General features: G+C 36.5%; 1 protein-coding gene across 3 annotated transcripts in view; it reads right to left on the reverse strand.

Moving 5' to 3' along the window:
* STRN (striatin) overlaps positions 1–22213 on the reverse strand; it is a 65046-nt gene that overhangs the window by 17292 nt on the left and 25541 nt on the right. For 2 of the 3 annotated variants that reach the window (XM_080341207.1, XM_080341206.1), the window contains exons 5-10: positions 21473–21637; positions 9521–9656; positions 8422–8557; positions 4572–4682; positions 2174–2260; positions 1495–1638 (exon numbers count right to left, since the gene is read on the reverse strand). In XM_080341207.1, coding sequence (XP_080197333.1) covers positions 1495–1638; positions 2174–2260; positions 4572–4682; positions 8422–8557; positions 9521–9656; positions 21473–21637 — 779 coding nt within the window. The remainder of the gene's footprint in view (positions 1–1494; positions 1639–2173; positions 2261–4571; positions 4683–8421; positions 8558–9520; positions 9657–21472; positions 21638–22213) is intronic. The other variant, XM_080341208.1, reaches the window with a different exon arrangement.

Here is a 22213-nt window from a genome sequence, read left to right on the forward strand (position 1 = left end):
CTTTCTGTGGTCTTTCTGTTCCACCCTCAAACCTCTATCGAGTGTCCTGCTCACTACCTATTACTTTTTACAACCAAATAAAAGTCCGTCAAGCTCTGATGTTTGATTAGGTCTTGTAGTTATTACCTTTTAATCACAAGCATCTCTTACTTTCTGCACTTTGAAGTCTAAACTACCCTTTTCTTTTTCTCTCTTTGGAGCTTATGATGTAATTTTCCACTCAACACACAATACACACAGGACATCAAATTTGAAAGGTTAGTAGAATTAAAAAATTGTATGCCAAAAAATGATAGTCTCACATTTATAAAGGCATACACAGCTTTGTAATGCTGAACTCAGACTGATAACAACTAGCTGTCCTCTTCTGTTTTTGTGAGAGTCCATTTGAATCTCTGAATTAAAAAACACATTCTTGAAAGGACATGAAAATAGAGCTCTGCTAATATGGCTCTCAGTACATGTGAGAAAAGTTGGAAGGAAAACATCCAACAAGAAATTCCTCCACTTCTCAAAGTGTTGCTAAGTTACCCCCTTCTTTCATAAAGAAAATCACTGAGTACGTAGGAAACAGAACTACTGAGATCTTTGGTAACTACACCACACGCCAGAGCTTTTTATGCATCTTAATTATAACTTGGCTGACCTACTTTTTCACACTCACTGAAAAAGTGTTAAGTGAAACCTGTGTTTTGCCCATCTTTCAAAAGACATATTTGCTATTTAAATAAAGAGCAGATATGATCTTCTACAAATTAATATAGCCTCATATGTTTATTTTATTATGCTGTATATTATAGAATTTCAAATGCTGAATTACATAGGTGATTTAGTGATTTTCAGAGATAATTTTAATAATGGTAATCACACGCCTCATTGCAAAGATGCATGGCTTTCCATACTGCGACTAGCCACTGAGAATATTTTTTAATTTTTGGAACACATTATGGAAATTAACACACTGGCAAGAGGCAAACTGTTCTGTATTATTCACTACACAATCACCACATACATTTAAAAGCTCTAACTAGACACCTGCATTTACCTGCAGAGCCTTTATTTTTGCACTTACAAAAAAGAACACATACATATATGTGTATATGTGTAAATAAATATATACACTTAAAATCATGTTCATGGAGAGAAAAAGCAGATACTTTTATGTCCTGAGAGGTTATATTCCACACTTGGCTGCCAGGCTTGAGCACAAGCAAAAGCAAGTGCCTTAGAACTTCATATTACAAAGCTGCCAAGTGAGTTTTTGCCATCATGTTCAAAGGTATTCAGCCAGGACTTCACCTAGGTAGGTGTTTTGACCTTACTAATAGTGACTGGAGGGGAGGAATGGGAATGTCATTTATCACATACAGAACTCATAATCCTGAAATCAGTATTTGTGCAGTGCTTGCAAGGTCTTAGAGAATAATCTTTAAGCAGAAGTAACCATAAACATCTACCCTTTACAAAAGGTGTACGCACATTTTTAATACTTACCTTCATCCGTCCTGTTTATCTCGTGTTCAATGAGCCTTGAGCTACTGGGCCTAGAAGAAGGTGCAACAGATGGTTGTAATGAAGGGAGATCATCAACATCTCTCAAGTTTGCAAGCATATCTTGCAGCTTTGACCTGTTGGGCCCTAACCAGAAAAAAAAATTAAATGGTTTATGCGTAGTTCATAACAGCATTACTTACATCAGATATGCTACTGCAGCACATGCAACAATGGATCCTACCTTGCATTATAACATTACCACAGGAAAACTAATGAGCACCTATTTTCAGCAGTAACTAATCATCCAGCATGAAATGAATTTCTTGAAAAGAAAGTGATAGAAGCAACTGATAATTGTGAACACTATTTTCCCCACATTTATGAACTCATACTGCTACTTGCATGGGATGCCGAAGAATGCCTCCAAGTCACACTGATTATTAGAATATTTACTTTCCAAAACAATAGCTGACATTTGTGAATACTTTAAAATTTGTGCATTGGGTACTTTGTGCAGCATATTCTTATGAAAACATGATTATTTTAAATTTAGTTGTGCAGTCATGAACTACATAATCCAAAAGGTTTTATTCATATTAAAATATAAATGCAACTGGATTCACTGGCCTACGTCCTGAAGCTACATATGGTGAAGACCCATGCCCTTCTTGCCACTTACCTGTGCTTTGCTCCATCATTTTCCCACATCCCTGTTTTGACTGTTTTATATAGGATTGAGGCTGAAACATATCTTCGGTAGTTTTTCCTGTTGTAAGTTTAATTAAGAATGGGAAAATGTCTTACCCATAGTCCATTATGTTTTCTCCTAGACCAGTAAATAATACAGCTATTTTTAAGCAGCTCTAACACAGAAGTGTACTCTAACATATGTATTCTCTCATAAAACCATTCTATGATTCTATTTTCTTATTACTTCACAGGAGTGTTTACTACAGCCTTGCAAAATCGTAAGGTCACTAATGCAGTTGCAAACTACTTTGTCCACCCTAATCATAATGACAGATAATGAACTAAACTGTATTTAACTTGTCTGTCACAAAAATTTTATTTGATTCAGAAAAACAGTCCGTAGGATTTTGCAAGATTGTTTTACTATAATATCTGATTTATAAAAACAATATTTTACTTAGTAGCAGTTCAGTGTCTAAGCACCATTTATGATGAGATTAAAGTAATAGAAACAAACTTCATACAATTTAATGTCAAGTTACTTAGTCCCTACTTTTTCCCTGGGCTTCCTTCCTTACATTCTTCATCACTACATGCACTATTATGAATAGCTGAAAACAGGTTGTGATTCTTCCTGATTTTTCCACATTGATGCCTTTCCAACGATGGTTTGTCCATGGAAAGATGCTTAATTTCTGTACTGCAATAAACCATTTGGTCTCCCAAGGTCAAACCAATCAAATCATTCTGAAAGGTATTATAAACATACTGCGCAGCAGTTATCTTCATGAAGGAGCACTGCATGTCCAAGTGCTGCCTTACATCAGGAATTTTTCTCATGAATATATAAAACATGTTCCAATAATATGTCTATATTAACTATCAAATATTATTTTTATTATCAAAAATAAAAAAGCACTCAACAGCTGTTCAAGAATTGCAACAGTTTGATTAGATAATTTCTGCTAAGTTAACCCTACAACTATTTACCCTGAACTACATACCATGTCTGCATATTTTTAAAATGACAGACAAGTTACAAAAATCAATTTCACTGAAATCACATATTGGTATGGCCTCTCCATCTTAACTATAAAGAAATTAAGAATCAATTTTGTGAAACATGAACACTTTATTTGGCCAGCTCAGCTCCTTGTCAGACCTGTAATTTCCAGTAACTTACAGGCTTCCAAAGATGACAAAAATATCACTTAAGAAGTTTAAAGCATGGTCATTACTTACTTTTTTACATTTTAAAAAAGAAAAAAAAAAAAAAAAAAGAGGTTCAGTTTGTGTATCTGATAGCATAATTTCAGCAACATAACCAACTGCTGAGCAGCAGGTTATCACAGTATCAATACAAAAACTAACAAGTCAGCCTCAATGATGTGAGGATCTGACACCTTTTGCATCGTTATTCATGTCCCTTTGGAAGTGAGAATTTCCTTGGTATTCATAAGCATCTTCCCACAAAGGGAGAAACATCCCTCAAATTTCTTACTGGGCTACATGCAATATTATTAATTGACATCATTCACATATGAATTCTCAATATGGCTAGATGTTTGAAACAGCTGTGAATACAGTGTTTCATTTTAAACTCTTCATCTGAGTTCAAAAAGCTTTAAGGCTTACTTATAAAAAACCATTGATTTTACAAAACATCTGCATTTCAAGAAATGTAACAAAAAATATAATACAGGGCTAGAAACTGTATTCCAGACACTGATCACAGGTTTGGTTTTACTTTTGGATAAAAATACCCAACATTTTTAAAAGCTAGTCCCACAGGTATGAAAGTCAATAAATAAAATACTGTGATTTACGAATAAACTGATGGTCAAAGTCGCTTCCTATTTCGAGCCCTGCATAACATATTATGAGGACAGCATGACTTTCATGTTGCGAATGTTAAGTATAAACAGGGGTAGAAATTAACCTGTTTTTGCCCTCTGTCATCTAATGGGATACTCAAGACAGTTTCTGTTTTCTTTTTTATTTACATACCAGACTTTAACTTGTCCTGTGAAACTGGCATGTTTCCAGCTAAGAAAAAGTTCTGAAGTCTTCTATATTAAAGTATGAACTGTTAAACCAATGCCTTTTACAATTTCAGTTTCTGAACAAAGTGTAGTGCATGCTGAAAGCAAGAATTTTTAATTAATCCAGCACCTGGTTGGAAGAAGTTGTATCTAATCCAACTATTTACCAGGTAACTTGATTGACTGTCATTAATTTCAACCCCTGAGAACTGGTGAACAGGAAAGCAGTCAGGAGCAGCAAAGTAAAAGAGTAAGTAATTTTAGGAAAACATTGAAAGAGAGATAGAATTAAGGGTGTGAAAGATGTGGGATTTATGATTTTAAGGTGCAATGTTTTCCACTTACTCTTCACCCCCTTTTTCCCCTTGCGCTCCTTTTTGTATTGTTCCTTGAGTTTGGTTATTACTCCCTGGTCGACATTCCAAGCTTCAGGCATGAGACACTGGTCTTCCTTTTCTAAACAAAGTGAAACAAATGAAACATCCTTTTTCAATAATGTCACCAAGTGATCTCCACTGAAGGAGGTAACAGCTGCTGTCAATGGCATTTGTCTTATTTTAAACAGACAGAAATAGCACCAAGCTCATGAAAGCTGTAAAACTGCTACTCACATTCCACTTCTACTTGCTCAGAATTTTCTCAACATAAAATTGAGATGAAATTTCACATGCCTAAATTCTATGACCGAGCACATAGCTGTTCATAAATGTAAGCAACCTTTGCTTTATAATAAATCAGGAGATATTTTGCAGCTTTTTCTTTCCTCCAGGGAAAGAATTACTACTGGTCAATATAACTTTACAACTCGGATGAAGCGTCACTGCATTTCAAATTCTCATTTCATTGTCTTTGTGCTACATTGTCATTTACACAAAGCAGCAACACCTTTAAATCTTTTTGGAACATAGTACATGCCACCAAGGTTTGAATAAAATCTTAAAACACTAAAGCTATGCAATTTCACAAAAAGGAAAAGGCTTGAGTTACTGAGTTACTAATCTTTGAAAAAATACACAAAACATTTCAGCATACCTGTGACAAAAATATCTTTTTTTTTTTTGTAACATCTCTCTTAAATTGTTTCCCCTGTGACATGATACAGAGAAGAAGTATTCCTCCAATAGTACGGTATTTGGAGATTTTGGACAGAACATGTTACACGAGTTCAAATCTCTAAGTCCTTTTTTCCATATATGGAAAGAATGCACTGAGGCAGCTTAGAAAAATAATTTGTGAGAGACGGGAGGTAGTGCAGCTTTTCCTGATATATATTTATTTTCATGACCATTACAGCTACAAATTTTTTTTAATTACATTTTTGCTTTGTTTTCCTCATTAAAATCTCAACCTTATTATTTAAAAATCAATTCCTTTCAGATCAAGTTTTCTTTCTACATCAATAAACTGTTCTAAACTTTTTAAAATACAAACAATAATACACTTATCCTCAGACTAATATGCAGAAAGGGCATTAAATATCTGTAGAGGAAGCACAAGACTATCAATCACAACCTGAAGAAGTTACTATGATTGGATACAAAAACTAACATGGGTTGTTATTGGGACTGACTTGTTAGAAATTAACTATGCTGAAAAAGACCTAAGGATCCTATCAACATCAAACTGACCAGGAGTCAGCGGTACCCTCTTGCAGTAAAGGCAATCAACCATCCCCTGGGCTGTATAAACGAGAACGTAGCCTGAGGGAAGTGACTGTTCCCCTCTGACCACACCTTGAGTACCATATCCAGTATAATATTTCTTATACTGGGAAACATTGTAAGTGTAATGCCAAGGACCCAGTATTAACCCAGTGTTGACCCAGTAGAGCAAGTCCAGAGGATCCGACAGGATGGTTAAGGCAGCTGGAGCAGAAGAGCTACAAGGAGCAGCTGAGACCACTGTGAGCACTCAGTGATGGTGAAAGCAACATCTTAGTGCTGCTTACAACTACCTACTAGGAAGGTGTAGAGAACACAGACTCTGCTTGGGCTTGCAGCACAGGACAAAATACTTATTAGCACAGGAACACCAAATACCAGAATACTGCCCATGAGAGTTTATGGGAACTCCTTTCTTGGAAGATATTAAAAACTTGACCAGAAGGCAGCCAAAGTAACCTGCTGGAAATGGACCTGAGCAGGAGGTTGGACTAGCTGATCTCTGTCCTGTGAAGCCTACAGTCCTGATCCTATACTCATAAGTGACAGATCAATTCAAGACCCAAATTCTCGAGGCATTAGTGTTTTTGCAGCAGCTATGAAAATAAAGAGGTATTAATAAGGTGAAAAGAGACTCTAAAAAGTCTGTGGGCTAAGTCATGTCCTCTTAATACTTATGCCCAATTAAGTACTACTGATGATCAAAAATTGCATGAAGAACTCAAAAAAGGAAAGAGAAAACCATGTTTGAGAGAAACAAGTATATATTTTTTCTGGGACCACATTATAAGTTTTATTTGTGCTTTTTCTCCCTGGCTAGACAGGATTTTTTGCTCTCCTCCAGCGAAAAGTTTAGATACCTTTGTATAAGATTCTACTGTTTCTAGGGAAATACTTAATACACTAATTTTCTACACACTGTCCCAGATGCTTCCTGCATGTCCCACAGGTTCTGTTCAACTTCAAAAGTGGATCCTGAACTACTAGTGTGTGCAAGTGCTTTATAGCTTAAAAATTACCTGAACACTTCTGAGGACCTTTTCAGCCAAATGGATTCAACAGATTACTGTAACTGATGACTAAAGCCTGGGACACAAAATGAAGTAAAGACTTCCTCTGTTTGCTTCCATCCTCACTACACAACATCACTCTTCTACGCTACCTATAACAGTTTCACTTAAATTAACGGAAGTCATTCGTAACGGCAGCTCCTTGAAGAAGCTTGTTCTCATAAAGAGTCACCATAAAAGATACAGGTTGTGAAACAAGTATTTGAAAAAAATGAATGTCTGTACCTCAAAAAAACTCTTAATATTTCTAGAAATGAAACTACTACTTTCCATGACAATTTATTTTTAATGTTAGACTTTTGCTCGTTTGTACTCAGCTGTCATCAATGAAAGTAAAAATAAACCAGAAGTGTGAACTTGAGAACAAAAAAGCTCCTGTTGGCATACTAACTTTTTGGTGACACAAGCAACAGCTACACTTATCAAGCATAAATGGATAAAATTTTAATATTAAATAGAAGCATCAGAACAACCTAATATATTTCGTAGAAAAGAGTAAAATTCCTAAATTGGTTAGGTGAGCAGAACACTGACTGCTGTATCTAACAATACTGAGATACATCCTCTTAAGAAGAGAGACTACACCACAGTGAACAATAATTTGGAGTCCAACCAGGAGCTGGACACGGCTTCAGTGAAATGCAGCATCTCTGAGCTGTTGGCTGACGTGAAAGCCACAACTACCATGGCTTATTTGTCTGTCAAGGTTTCAGTTCCATTATAAAGCTCAATTATTTCCCATTCACCTTCCGTAGCTCCCTCTGTGTCCAGAGCAGCTTAAGGAGGTAAAAACTCCCCATAAAGATAATTAACCAGTCTCTTCCTTCTTCTCTTACATACACAGTGGGTTTATGTAGAATAATTACATCAAGGTAAGTGCATGCTGGCGTTCTGGGTTGCAGTACATGAACCTCAAAGGACAGACAACAGTTTGTGAAATGTCTCTCTATGGCTAGGGGGCTTAAAGATATATTCTTCTGCTAAATTATTAAAGAAAACTTGAGCAAGTGAATAGTTCATATGGCCCAAATTGCTAACACACAATAAAAGTACAACTAATTCAGTCTTTATGACTCACATTATTCTGTGTATCAAAGTGAGAAAAAGCAAAGATGAAATAACTCTAATGTCATAACTGTGAAATACACCTTTATCAGAGCCCTTCATTAGCAAGGGTAATTGGAAAAACATATTGAAATTCCACTTATAAAATTCAAATTCTCTGTGCCTTACTATTAAAAGAAAAAGTCAAAGACCAGAAGCATAAACCTTGAAGAATCCTTACATTAAAGCAGCATACAGAAAAATGAGAATATTTTGTCCAGAGGACTCTAGTATGCCAATTATTTACTGCAGGAATACTCAATATGTGTTGTGATTGTGACAAAAATCTTCATCAACCACTCACAATATATTCTTAGCACATTTTTTTTTCTCCTGGTACAATCCATTAGATTTTCTTACCCCAGTCTGTTCCATCTCCTGAACTTCTTGAATCCCCATCACCTTCATCTGAGGTAATCAAAAAGTCGAACTCCTTCAAAGCTTCTTCTGTATCTCTGTCTTCACTGCTGTCAGACAGCACTCTTTTCCTTACAATCTAAAAGGTCAGGAAGGAGAGAAAAAAGCTGAGTTAAGTTACATACACATCTTTATATTGAGCAGTACTGTCTTGTCTTCTACACAAAATCCTAACAGGAAGGTGAAGAAGAAACAGAAAAGTGTATACTCATAAGCTATCCAGAATAAGCATACAGACTTTGTTCAAATGTCTAAGTCAAGATGAAATTTACTATGGAACTTTCTTCCTGTGACAACCAACAATCAATCATTTGATAATGAATCTACACTGATCTAGGAAACACAACTCATTGAATAAATATTAATTTTGAAAAGAAGAGAGAATAAAATGGATTACTGACTGTATGTATCTATTTTATGTGATCATATGACCAAATCATAGAGCAAAGTATAGATCGTGAGGGAATTTCAGGTATTTGACTGAATTAAAAAAAACAATTATTAATCACATGTTAGAGTTTCTTCCAGTTATACTTTTTCTTCCTTCCACAAGATATTTAAAGAGAAATGCGGTATTTCAGTTCAGTATGTCACATGGATAATTTTTTACAGGTAATTTTAAATATCAACACATGTATATAAATATTCAATAAACAATGTAGTTTTGACATGAAACATTACAAACAATACCTTCGAACTGAGCTGAAAATTGTAAAAAAAGACATCTGCTACCTTAAAAAAAGCATCCAATATATTATATATCAAAAATACCAGGCAATGGGGAATAGCAGAAAAACAATCGAAAAATTTTTCATCTGTCACTACAAATTTAAAGCAATAAAGAAGGAAAAGCTTAACTTGTACCTACAAACTCAGAAATCCATATAATTCCTCTTACGCACACATGCTTGGACAGACCATCGTAAAGATGCATTAATGATTTGCACGTGTACATACACAGTCATATACTTTGCATATAGGCATCTCATTAACCTCACTTTTTCTGTTCTTCGTAACTTTTTCAATTATTTTTTCCACTCACTGTTGCGCTATCAATGATTGTTTTCTCTCTTCCTTCAATATCTTCTTCATCTTCTTCATCGCTAAAGTCCGCAGCTGCATTTTCAAGAAACTTGAAGGTCTCTAGCAGAGAGGCAGAGTCAGTCAATTCAGGTTTCCTAAACAACAACGACAACCATCATCATGAGTAAAAAGAAATCATAAAAAAGTCACTTTTGCAATTACCAGTCTGTTCTGTATCAATATTCAGCAATACAAGAGACTTAAAGAAGCCTATAGGTAAAAATGGACCATTACAGGTAAAAATGCCTGTGGGTTAAAAAACTAAACATTATCCATAAACTATCTCATTAGAGCCAACAATTATTCTTCATCCAGCTGCAATTACCAGGACAGACACTTCAAATTTTAATTTGAAAAGCATTTTAAAGCAACACTCATCTGAGCACCCAAAAGCAACATCAATACCAATACATCATTACTGAAAGCCTCAGCAACAGGGACATGAGTTACAGCTAATAAGCTGCTCTCCCACATGTACATCAGGGTCCAGGAAAACTTTGCTCCTGCCCTCTGATGTTCCGCACCTTGCTGGGAAACATGAAACTCTAGGTCTATCATTCATTAACTTTTGAGACATGGTAAATTTACCACTATAAAACAATATAATAGGAAAATACCACTGATGACGAAATAATGTTTATGTAGGCGTTAACAATAAACAATAAGGAAACAGATAAAGGAAGACTGGGTAAAATTATGACTGCACTGGCACAAATTCTGGCAGTGCCTCAGAACATGAAGCATAAGGGTGGTCATATTGAACAGGAAGAAACCAAGAAGGTCCCACCATAATTAAAACTCTGATGAAAGTACAATTAAAGGTCTCCTAAAATTAACAACAGGTACCATGTTTTCTATGCACAGGATGCACTTCTCTACAAATCACTCAAAGTGATGAAAAAAAAATTATTCCGTTTGAAGGCCAATGGTATCCTGTTCTGTATCAAAAATAGCGTGGTCAGCAGGACAAGGGAAGTGATCCTTCCCTTGTACTCTGTATTGGTGAGGCCACACCTGGAGTATTGTGTTCAGTTCTGGGCCCCTCAGTTCAGGAAAGACATTGAAGTGCTGGAGCAGGTCCAGAGAAGAGCAACACGACTAGTGAAGGGACTTGAACATAAGACCTATGGGGAGAGGCTGAGGGAGCTGGGGTTGTTTAGTCTAGAGAAGAGGAGGCTTAGAGGTGACCTCATCACTCTCTATAACTACCTGAAGGGAAGTTCTAGCCAGGTGGGGATTGGTCTCTTCTCCCAGGCAGTCAGCAATAGGACAAGGGGGCATGGGCTTAAACTCTGCCAGGGGAAATTTAGGCTGGATATTAGAAAGAAATTCTTTACAGAGAGAGTGGTCAGGCATTGGAACGGCCTGCCCAGGGAGGTGGTGGACTCGCCGTCCCTGGAGGTTTTTAAACTCAGATTGGACATGGCACTTAGTGCCATGATCTAATAAATGGACTAGAGTTGGACCAAGGGTTGGACTCGATGATCTCTGAGGTCTTTTCCAGCCCAGTCGATTCTGTGATTCTGTGATTAACTCCAGTAAAACCTTGTACATTCTTTATATGGCTTCACAGCAGTGAAGACAATCTTTATTGTTTTCTTACCTTTAATCAGTAGTCTGTTTTTCATAGTTCATCACTAAATGCACGCCATCTTGATTTTCACAACCACTGAAACCATAGAAGTCTTTCTCTATCATTTTGGAATTGTAGCTCTACAGTGTCTTGCACAGTCACCCGTGCTACCAGCAAGTGCCTCACTAATGCTGTATTTTGCTTCTGCTGTGACCCATTTTAAAACATTCAATCAAACAAAAAGTCTATATAGTACAGCCTTTTAAACTCTCCGCAGTGTGAACACCTGATTATCCATCCTTTACTCACTTATTCCAGTGTTCCCTTATAACACTCTTCAAAGGTTTATTACAGGAAACATCCAAGAGCAAAAGCTCTGATGTGTAATAAGGCATGACAAGCAACACACTTCCTTCCCTACAGTCTCTGCCCAAGTAGTTCTATGCTTACATGACAACAATTAGCAGGAGTGGCTACTTCATAGCCCCAATATGTCTGTATCTCATTAAGACAATTTGCTCTGCTACACTTTCTGCATTCACTTATTTCTACATCCCAAAAATACCAATAAAGATTTCACTTGCCACTAGAAATTCCAAATATACAGTAGCATAATATACCATGATGTACAGTATGTTTTCATGGTCACTGGTTTTACTGAGAATATTCCTTCCAGTTTCCCATATCTTGGATAAGAACAATCTCAAACATGCTTCCAATTTGCCTTGCTTCCTGCAGTATTTTGTTTCTATGGCAAACCTGAAAGTCTCTGTAATATTTTTCTTTTTCCTTAAGTAATCACTACTTTTGCAGATTATAATACCTCATGAATCTGTAGTAATAATGTGTATTTTCATAGAAATCCTATGGTACTGTTATTTTGCTGTTTCCAACATACAGATCTTGATAAGACAAAACTTGTGATGTGCTTCACTTCACTAAGTTCTTGATTTTCAGCAAATTTTCTGTGTCCTGGTCACCTTTTAGTGGACTAAATCATCTGACAACAATTGTATTTGCTTTTTCCTCTGTATTTCGCTGTGTAAAAATCTGCCATGTAAAAACATTATGGTTGCTGATCTACATTAGCAACTATGCGACATGCTATGCTAAACAGCAACACATGAACTAATACCAAACACAGAATATAAAATTTTAATCTACTAAAGAGACATATCCTTCTACAGGTACATTTATTTGCAGTAATTCATACCCAGAGTTGGTTCTGTACTCATTTGATCTTAAATCAGGCTCTCTCACATTGAAGTTCAAAGTGACCACCAAAAGAGAAAGTTTTACCTTTTTAAAGTAACTGGTCTGAATTCAACAATCATACTAATTATTATGTATTTTAGTGCAAAAAATATATACATAATTGTATATCTCCATTTCAATGGGAGTTACCCATATCTCATGCATTGGAAAACACAGTCATTTATCATGTATTTAAAAACTCCTGCATAGTACAAAAATGTACGAAGTCAGCATAGTGCCACTGAAGATTATCTGTGCTAAGGCATAACTTCCAAATAATTCATAAGAAAAAAAAACAAAACCAAAACCAAAACCACAACACCAAAACCAAAAAACCCCACAAAACAAACAAACAAAAACCAGACAGAATTTACAGAATATTTAAATCACTTAAAGGTTCTACAGGGAAAAGAAGCTTCAAGTTAACAGACAGGTTGATTTGCTGCATTGTACCCCAATGCGCTTTAGCAGTCAAGTCAAAATTAACTCAATAATTTAGCTATTTTTCACCCTTTAGCAGCACATACACATAACGTATTTTAGATATTAATGTCAGTATGAATACTTAGCAATACTATGAAATATATTCAAGAAAATGCCAAGCCTCAGCTAATTTATATTATGTAATTTGATCCAATTTGAAGTTTGCTTGTTTCATTATCATCCGTTTGTTTATTTCTCTTATGGGGTCAGTCACGAAGCAACAAAAAAAGTAGAAGTGGCAAAAATATATTCAGAGATAGGGTAGTATGATTAAACTCCATTTTAGAAAAAGAAGCACAACTCAACCTTTCCAGGTGTTTTGTAGTCTAGAATACATTTTTTAAAAAATAGTGGGTGAAAAAATAGAGCAGAGCTCCACAGGCAGGGGCTGATGCATGAACTACAGGCATGAATGAGGCAAGACTATGACCATGTTCAGAACCTGTTGCAAATAAAGGGAGACCAAAAGAACCAAAAAGGTCTCAAAAAGGACAGTTCCTCTTTACTGGACTATCCTGGATCAATACATATGCAAGGGAGAACATAATTTTCAAAGTGCAAGATCTTAGGTGCTGCTTTTTCCTTCTTCCCTAGCCATACTGTCTAAAGAAAAACTGCTGGGGAGGAACAAGCCAGAAACTCCAGACAGCAGGAGCAGCTACAGAAGCTGCCAAAGCAGAGATCACAGAGCAAACTGATTTTGTCAGGACTTCCCCAACCCTGTGCTCCCCAGCTGCTTGTTCTCACTCCTTCCCACTGCCCCTTCCTCAGTTGTGCTCCGCAACAGCACCCATGCATGGTTTTCTCCCAAGCACCTAACCTGGCCCTCATTCCTTGAGGGTTTCATCCCAGTTGACTTACTACTTCCAAACAAGTAAACAAACAAATATATATATATATATATATAAAACTTTACCAATATAACATTTTCTATTAGGTACCATTAACTGTGCATTATGTTCTCCTCTCCAGTAGCTTTATCCAATTAGACAGGAAAGTCTCTGGGGCAGAGAGACTACCTGCTATTCATGACTGCACATGATTAGATACAATAGGACTAACTGATGTCACAAACATAACAAGAACAATAAGTAGTGCCAGAACATAAAGTATAGCTACATTAATGCTGCTGGGTTTCCCATATTACTACTAACAGATGGGCAATGTGCAGATTTTGTGAATATTACCCTTGACATAAGGAACTTCTGATCCCTAAAGATAAGAAACTTTTTCCTGCTTAAAACACAAAATTCCTGTTACAAGTGGGTTGGTAACTGAAGTACTTACCTCCCTTAAAGCAATATAAACCTGAAATTACATTAATATTTTTCTCCTCAGGAAACAACGCCAGAATTTTCTGCAGCTGTGACTGCCTCAAAAATCTCATCCCAATTTGTATTTTACAGGTTGTTTAATTATCCAGATTTCTCTTAACCCGCTGGCCCCTTCAAGACTAAAAATAATAATGATCTCTTTCCATGAAATCTAACAAATATGATTTGTGGATGTTCCACATGCACTAGTTAAAGTAAGTGTGGCTCTCGCTTGGTCTCAGCAGGCCATACAGCCAAGTCTCCATCTCCTGCCCTACAGTCACACAGCTCAAGGCAAATATTTTGTGTAAAAATCCAGTTGGCCCTGACACTGAAATATTAGCAGCTTTACAAAAAGTATAGTGTTCAGTTGGCTCTCGACATTCAATTTTCAGGATCTTAACAAAAATTCTATTTCTTACTGAGTGACACGTAGAAACCATAACCTATAGGAAAGGAGAAGTTGTTACGGGGAAACCAAAACAGCACATTGGTGACACCATTCCCACTCCCAACATGATACAGTACATTTCATATTGCAAAGTGAAGTTTAGCTTATACTAAAGCTACATTACAGACGTATTTTTTTTCTAATCAACACATTCAATATTTCTACCATTATCTTCTCCTTATTTGAGAATAACTCTTGGGAGCCTGTGGTCATGTCCAGGGATACCCTTATAAACTTCTCCCATGAACTGCCCAACCACAAGGCCATTGACTGCCTTGGTCCTACTCACTTCCCCCAAGCAAAAAAAGGAAGTAGGGGGGTGTTTTATCCAAGACATACACAAGTTATCTTACACAAAACCAGATTTTATTGGTAAATTCAGAAGCAGGAAGAAACACCATAATAAAGTTAAATAAACACAAGTTCAGCTCAGGCTGAGAAACGTTTCTGGGGGCCCCTACAGGAAAAATCCTGTTGTGACCCAGCATTCAAAGAGCTATTCCAACATACTGTTTCTTCAGCCTTTTTTGTGGGCTCAGTTTCCTCCTACTATCAAAATGAGCTACTGCAAGATCATGAGTTTTATTAATTCCCCACAGAATTTAGTTATTTCATGTTTTCACACAGTCTTTTCACCATAGCTAGTTTAGCTCTTTCAAACTGGACGCAGTAAATAAACACATGCAAATTCAAACGTATTCCTTTCTATGACAACTGTCTTTAAGGAACAGTTCATGAAATCTTCAGTACTGTGCAAAATCTTTCATAATGAAGCACAGAAAGCATCAAACTAAAATTAAACTATGGAACACTTACAGTCATCAAAATTTACACACAAGGAACATGGGGCAGGCTAGACAGCCTGTCACAACCTTTGAAACCTTGTATAAATTCACACCACACAGTGCAAGAACCAGTGCAACACATACTACAACTAGTAAGCAACACTTACAAAATGGTTTGGATATAAATTGGAATCATGAAGGAATGCCATTTAAAAAGGAAAGGCTACTTCTCTTGCCAAATCTAGTCAGATAACTATAATAGGTCAAATAAGCAAGTTTTTTAAAGATCAAAAATATAAAATAAGATCCATGTTTGAAGAACCAAAGTAACTTTCCTGAGTTATTTCTCCATCCACCTCCCCTCTCTTTGCTTCTCTCCCACTGCACAACTTCTCCATGTATTTCTCCCCATTCCTTCTGTACCATGAGTCTTACATGACATTTCTAAGAAGCTTCCCTCAATCCCTTAAGCCCTAGATCTGTACCAATGAAATGAAAATAGTGGTCCACTGGTACTACTTTCCTCACACAAAACTTGAATCTACCTATTTTTTTTCTGCTTCAATGCATCTGTTGCAAGTGTCCAGATCTGGCCTACACCAGGTGGCTTTGAAGCGCTTGTTAGGTCACTGCAAGATGGAGTCAGGGACAAATGGGAAAAGGGTGAAAAAAACATCAGTAAAGTGAATAATACAAATAGATTTTGGATTTTTTTCTTTTTGTAATTCAATATTTTAGTGTCACATAACATTTTGGAAATCGTTTTCATGGCAGATATTACCTCAGGTTGTTAAATTCAGAGGTATTTTCCCCAAATAAACCATTTTATAAGCAAGTCAACACACAACATTCATCAGCCAGTATGCAGCAGTTTCATTACATGGGTCAGCGTTAATAGGATTTAGAGATGCAAAAGAGTTACTCAAGGCCTTCTGGTATAGAAAGACATTCATTCACTGAAGTGTAAATTGGAATGATTTGTTGTACATCAGAAAGATAAGGTCTTCAAAATGTTTAATTTTTGAGAAGGTCTTTAGATTTGCTCTCAGTGTTTTAGGTGTGATGCTTTTTTGTTCATGTACAGACAGTGGAAGCCATATTCAGTCTAATAAAAACAAAGGACAATAGATCAGTTTCAGACAGAGACTGATATATCATTCAGGATCATTCTTCTTTAAAAGTTTCTACTTAAATATAGTTCTAATGATCAAGCCCTTAACAAGAACTCAGATAATTTATCTATATTGTTTTTATGTATACACACATCCATATATATGTGTATATACATACAAATGCTTGGTATACCCTCATTCCTTTCCAGTTCTATTCCTTTATTATATTTGCTTCCACTCATATCAATTGGTAGTCAAATACACACCTTCAAGAAGGTAAACTAATTTAACTGTTTAGGTCAATAAGATAAAGCTATTAAAAATGAGGTAATAACTGCAAAAAAGATACTTGAATACTCTCATGTTCTAAAGGCTACAAGTGACATTTGCAGGCAGCTTTCATCTCTGTTTCAGTTTGTTGGGGAAAAGCACCCATTCCTCTCACTGCAGATGTTAAGAATTTCAACCATTACTATAAAGTTATTATTTTAGTATCTATTTTTGAGTCCAGTCATGCCAAGTGGTACTTATCTTTTTTAATGCAAGTGAGCTGATCTGAAGAAACTGAAAACAGATTCCCTTTTAAATTCCATGAAAAAAAGTGGAAACAGGACTATATTATCTCATGTTATCATATTAACATTTTCATTTATGGAATCAAAATCTTCCGGGGTGTATTCAAAATCCACATGATGTCTTGAGTGCTAAAGTTTTCAAGAGGATCTGTACATTAGCAAATAAATAGGCAATGTAAGAAGACAAGTTTGGCCACAGATGTAGCATCTAGTTACACAAAGACGGAGGCTACTTCAGTTAAAAGTAAGGAAATAAATTGATTTGGCTTTTCAAGGCTTTCAGACAACAGTAGTTTGTTCATCACTGTACCAAAAGAAAAAAAAACAAAACCAAAGAGGTGGGGGAAGTCTTCTGATGTAACTGCAACCCTTTAAGATACACAATATTATGCTGAGGGGTATGAGGGACCAAATGACAATTTTCTAAAACAACTGGAGCTTAGCAGAATTCAAGTTACATATTGTCTGCTGCAAACAAATATTATTGTCCTAAGTATTTGCACTATGGTAACTACTGTATGCTTCTACATACAGTACCAACATCACAATAATCACCCCAAACATTCTAATAGCATTTCCCACAAAAACACTCAACTTCCTGTCAATATCACAACACTGAGTGTCCAAACTCTGGCTGTTGAGGTAGGTATAACTGGTATAATAGACAAGTTCTGATATAACAGACAACTCATTAAAATTTGTAAAAAGTGTAGTGAGTTGAGCAGAAGAGAAATACCCTCCCTACCCACCACAAAGTATACACTTCACACATCCTGTGTGTCAGAGAAAAAATGCTTATCCTTACAACAAGAAAAGATATTCAGAAAAAAAAAAAAAAAAAGACAGAAGTGTGGGTGTCTGCTGTTGTCAGAAATACAGTCAAGTAGATCAGAGGTATTACTGAAGCAGGCTGAGTAGCAGCAATAATCACTATACACACATTAACGGGCTTACACAAAAAACATGTTAAAATCAGACTGTGCTGAGAAGTATGTCAGCTCTTCTATTATTTTACTGATACCAATTTGTATTGTTCTCCACTACTTTCATTTTACTGAGAAAGTATTGATTGATTACTAATAAACAATAGTCAAAAGATAAAGGAAGTTTTGTTTCCCATTTGATACCCTTCTCTCCTCCTAAAGAGGCAACCATATGGCAGCATAAAAGCATCAAATACCATTTTTTGCTTTCTTTGGGATTCATCACATGAGTGTTCAGTTGTACAGAAAGCAGTTTAGCCAATCTGTTCTTTCTGCAATTTACATTGCTACATGGAAAAATCTTTAAGGAAATTTAAAGCTCATGTGCCTTCTATTTTCCTGTTCCTGAAACACATCATTGTGTCCATTTTCCTTCTGTTTTTCACTGTGCCATTTTCCTCTCTATTGTACATTATCTTCAGCACATTCACTCACATTCTTTCCAAACTTCTGCTGATTTGTGTCCATTGTTTCTCACCCACAAACTTTCTCTTTCTTCAATCCCCATACTCCACTTCTCACATTCTTCTCAGACTTAAAATCTGCACTCTCAGCTGGGTTCACAATATCATGCAGTTCTTCCAAGATCAAACAAACCGATGTTCTATGGGCGGCATTTCCTCACTTCAACTGAGGTCAGATTAGATTAGTTTCCGTGTATTACATTTTGTCCAGTATTCTGCTCTTTAAATGTAACTAAAACATCTTCAGGCTGACCACCAGCCTCAGACTTACTAGCAGACATTTGACATCAATGTTCATTAAATGTTTTGAACCACAAAATTTGCCAAACTGCATTGGCTTGAGCAGTCTACAGCTTTTTGTGGTGACAGCAAGGATTTCTCCAACAAAGAGTTTCACTGTATCCAAAAAGCCAGAGAGCATCTTCCATCTGCATTTTGGTTTGCAGCTGTCCCAATGTCTGGTGGTCCTGCCAAACACACACATAAGTCCTTAAACTTCCTTGGATTGCAGTAAGGCTTTGCTTGGTTCCTTGTTCTTCCAATCTGCCACCGTAACTTTTCTATCACTACCAAACTGCAGACAGTTCTTCATCGTGTTCCTTCTAAACGCACAACCTTTCTGTGGCCCCAATGCTCTTCTCACTTTACATCCACTCTTGGAATAGCAAGAGGCTGCTTAAAGAACTACCAATCTTTTTGCCCTCCTGATAAGTGGCCTAGCACTGGTGAGGTTGCTTCAAAGAGTGCCCCTGCCTTGACTGTGGGCCAGAATTTAGTTGAGCTACCTCAATTTTTCCCAGTTCTGACAATCAGGTAGAAAAAGCAACAAAATAAGTAATGCTGACAGCAGATGAGGCAGGGAACAGGTAAGTATGAGCTGAGTACAATATCTCATCTCATTTCTGATTTCCCACCTGCCATAAAGCTGCACTGTGAAATCTCAAGAGGCAAACGATGATGCAGTTGGGAGGAGAAGAACAGTGCCACATGCCACAGAAACAATCAGGTGTAACATTTCACGGTATCTAGTAGCACAAGATGAAATAGTTGTTAAATAACAGGCAGTCTCCACCAGGAAGAAAGCCACAGAATTATTCCTGCACGAAAAATTGAAAGAAATGGTCTGAAAGCGTATTTGAAATGGCCAGAAGAATCACAGCATTGAAAGTTAGTCCTGTATCCAGACTGACCAAGGAATTTTTGTAAAAAACCAACATTTTCCTCTCAGTGAAGGAGCGCTCAGCTGACACCCACAAACTCAAAATCACCCAGGAAGTTTGACCTGACTACGCTGAACAAGATTCCTGGAAAATTCCCTGAAAAACCCTGGAGTCACTTCTTGCCCATCACGTATCTCATACTGACGGCCCCCTTCTGCACTACAAACCAGACGAAAACCCTCTGTCAAAGCCTGAAGGTGACAAATTTGCAGAGCCACAATGGAAGTGAAGTCACTTTGCTCCAGCAGTGAATATCCTCAGCCATAGGACAGATGACAAAGTGTTAAACCTAATGTCAGATCTACCCAGAAAGCAACTAGATAGGGAAGAAATGCAAATACATCCGAAAATGCTATATTGAAACCACTGTCCAACCATCTCATCCATCAAATATCTACCTTACAAATGTATCCATTTGCTTCAAAACCAAAGTAAACATATTTAAATAAATTTTAAAGTGTAATAATTGGAGCGTTATTTACCTACTTCCCCCAAAAAGTGACCCCTTCACCACAAATCAAACTAAAATTGTTATTGTAATCTATCAAGCTTTCCTCGTTCTTCAAAAACAAGGCTGCTGTACATAAAGGACATGGTTTGTCATGTATGTAGCAGCACAATATATTTCAGTAGCTCGTGAGTTTTCTCATAAATTCAAATTTTCCACCTCATAGCATTAGACTTAATTACATAGCAATGAACTTCCACCCTAACGTAACTTGTTGGCCTGAAGTTGTTATCTGCTAGATATAATTAAATTTTACAAATGCTTTTTAAAAGACAGAATGTGTCATATAAGAGTATTAGACCTTAGGAAAACAAGGCCCTGCATTTTGCCTCATCAGTATAGAAAAGGAAAAAAGAGGGAGAATCTTTGAGGAAAGCTGTGCTCCATAGTATAGCACAAACTACTGGGAACAGTTGCCTCATGTGTTGTTCAGTATACTACAGTATCTTAAGCAAAACCAAGCAGATTTTTTTACTGAAGCCTGTACTGTTACGTTTCAGATTTAACTTACTCTTAAAAAAAAAACCAAAGCAAAACAAAACAAAAAAACCCACACAAACCTCTGCATGGAAAAGAGAAGAAAATGAAAAAAAAGAAGACTTATGTTTTCAACATTATTTAAAAGTAAAATTAATCACAACAAGCTTTTACACTTCTTGACTGACTTTTCACAGTATTATAAATATTGAAAGACACAAATTAATACCTTACATTTCAGCCACATTTACATGTTTATCTATTAGTGGAAAATGAAAAACTTAAGAGGAATAGGAATGTAACAAGTTTTCCTGATCCAGTCAAAAAAATCCTATATCTCATATAGATTATCATGTCATAGCCAGCACACATCAGAAGAGCAAAGCCTATAATCGATACAGTAACATTTCCAGCAATACAAATAAACAGTTAACTTGAAACAACACTGACCTCTAGCCACTTCGGAATTGTTTCTCAAAGAGGCTTGATTTACTTTGTGCTGCCCTTCAACTGAAAAAAACCTTATGGTGCTTTTCAGCTGTAAATCTTAAGAGTTACTTCCATACCTATTGCTTAATGTAATAAAATTAGTTAAAATTGCTCTAATCTCCAGCTAGGGGAAAATTCTTGAAATCATCTCAGTAAACAAAGATTTGTTCTACACCATTAAGTGCATTTATGCAGAAAGATAACATTGTCATCCTGATGCTTACCCCATCATCGCGTTTTCTTTAATCTGCCCCTCTGTGCCATTTACCATTGGCTCTTGATTTCTGTTCTCCTTCTCTGAAGCATCACTTGAGAGGCCCAATAAAGCTCGTACTCGTTTTGACTTCACATCCAATATCGTGTCGGTGTAGCCCACTTCTTGTAGATACCTGTAGGAACACAACTCATGCTAATCTTCCATGCACATCATCTCAACTATTCAAAACAGTAAATGACAACTTCTCCCTCAACTCATCTTCAGCCCCTTAGCTTAGCAAAGTAGGGTGCTGTGCTAACGAAACATGCTTATAAATGACCCTGTACCAGCTGCCGAGGGATCGTCTCTTGCAGTACCAGCCTCTACAGTCACTGAAGGGAAAAAAAAATAGTCTAGCAGTCAGAGGTTACACAATACGTTATTCATTCATTTACTAAAATGGATGGAAAAGAACTTTAAATTAAAATATTTACAACTGCCTTACAAAAATCACCACAGTTGCATGTATAACATGGCCATTTTGTTCTTCAACACACAGAAACTACACATGAAGCCTTACAAGAAGTGTCAGATATGTTCCTTATGTAAGCATTTTTAGACGCCTAGAAAACAGGGAATAAAAACAAATTCTGTAGCTGTAGCTACTAGCAAGAGTTGCTATTTATAATGCACTAGGTTTGGTAAAAATCTTAGCCTCGTCTTTTTCTTATTCTGTAATGGATCTGCAAAACATTTATTTGCCTTGCAT

The sequence above is a fragment of the Nesoenas mayeri genome (assembly GCF_963082525.1).
Source record: "Nesoenas mayeri genome assembly, chromosome: 3".
Lineage (NCBI taxonomy): Eukaryota > Metazoa > Chordata > Aves > Columbiformes > Columbidae > Nesoenas > Nesoenas mayeri.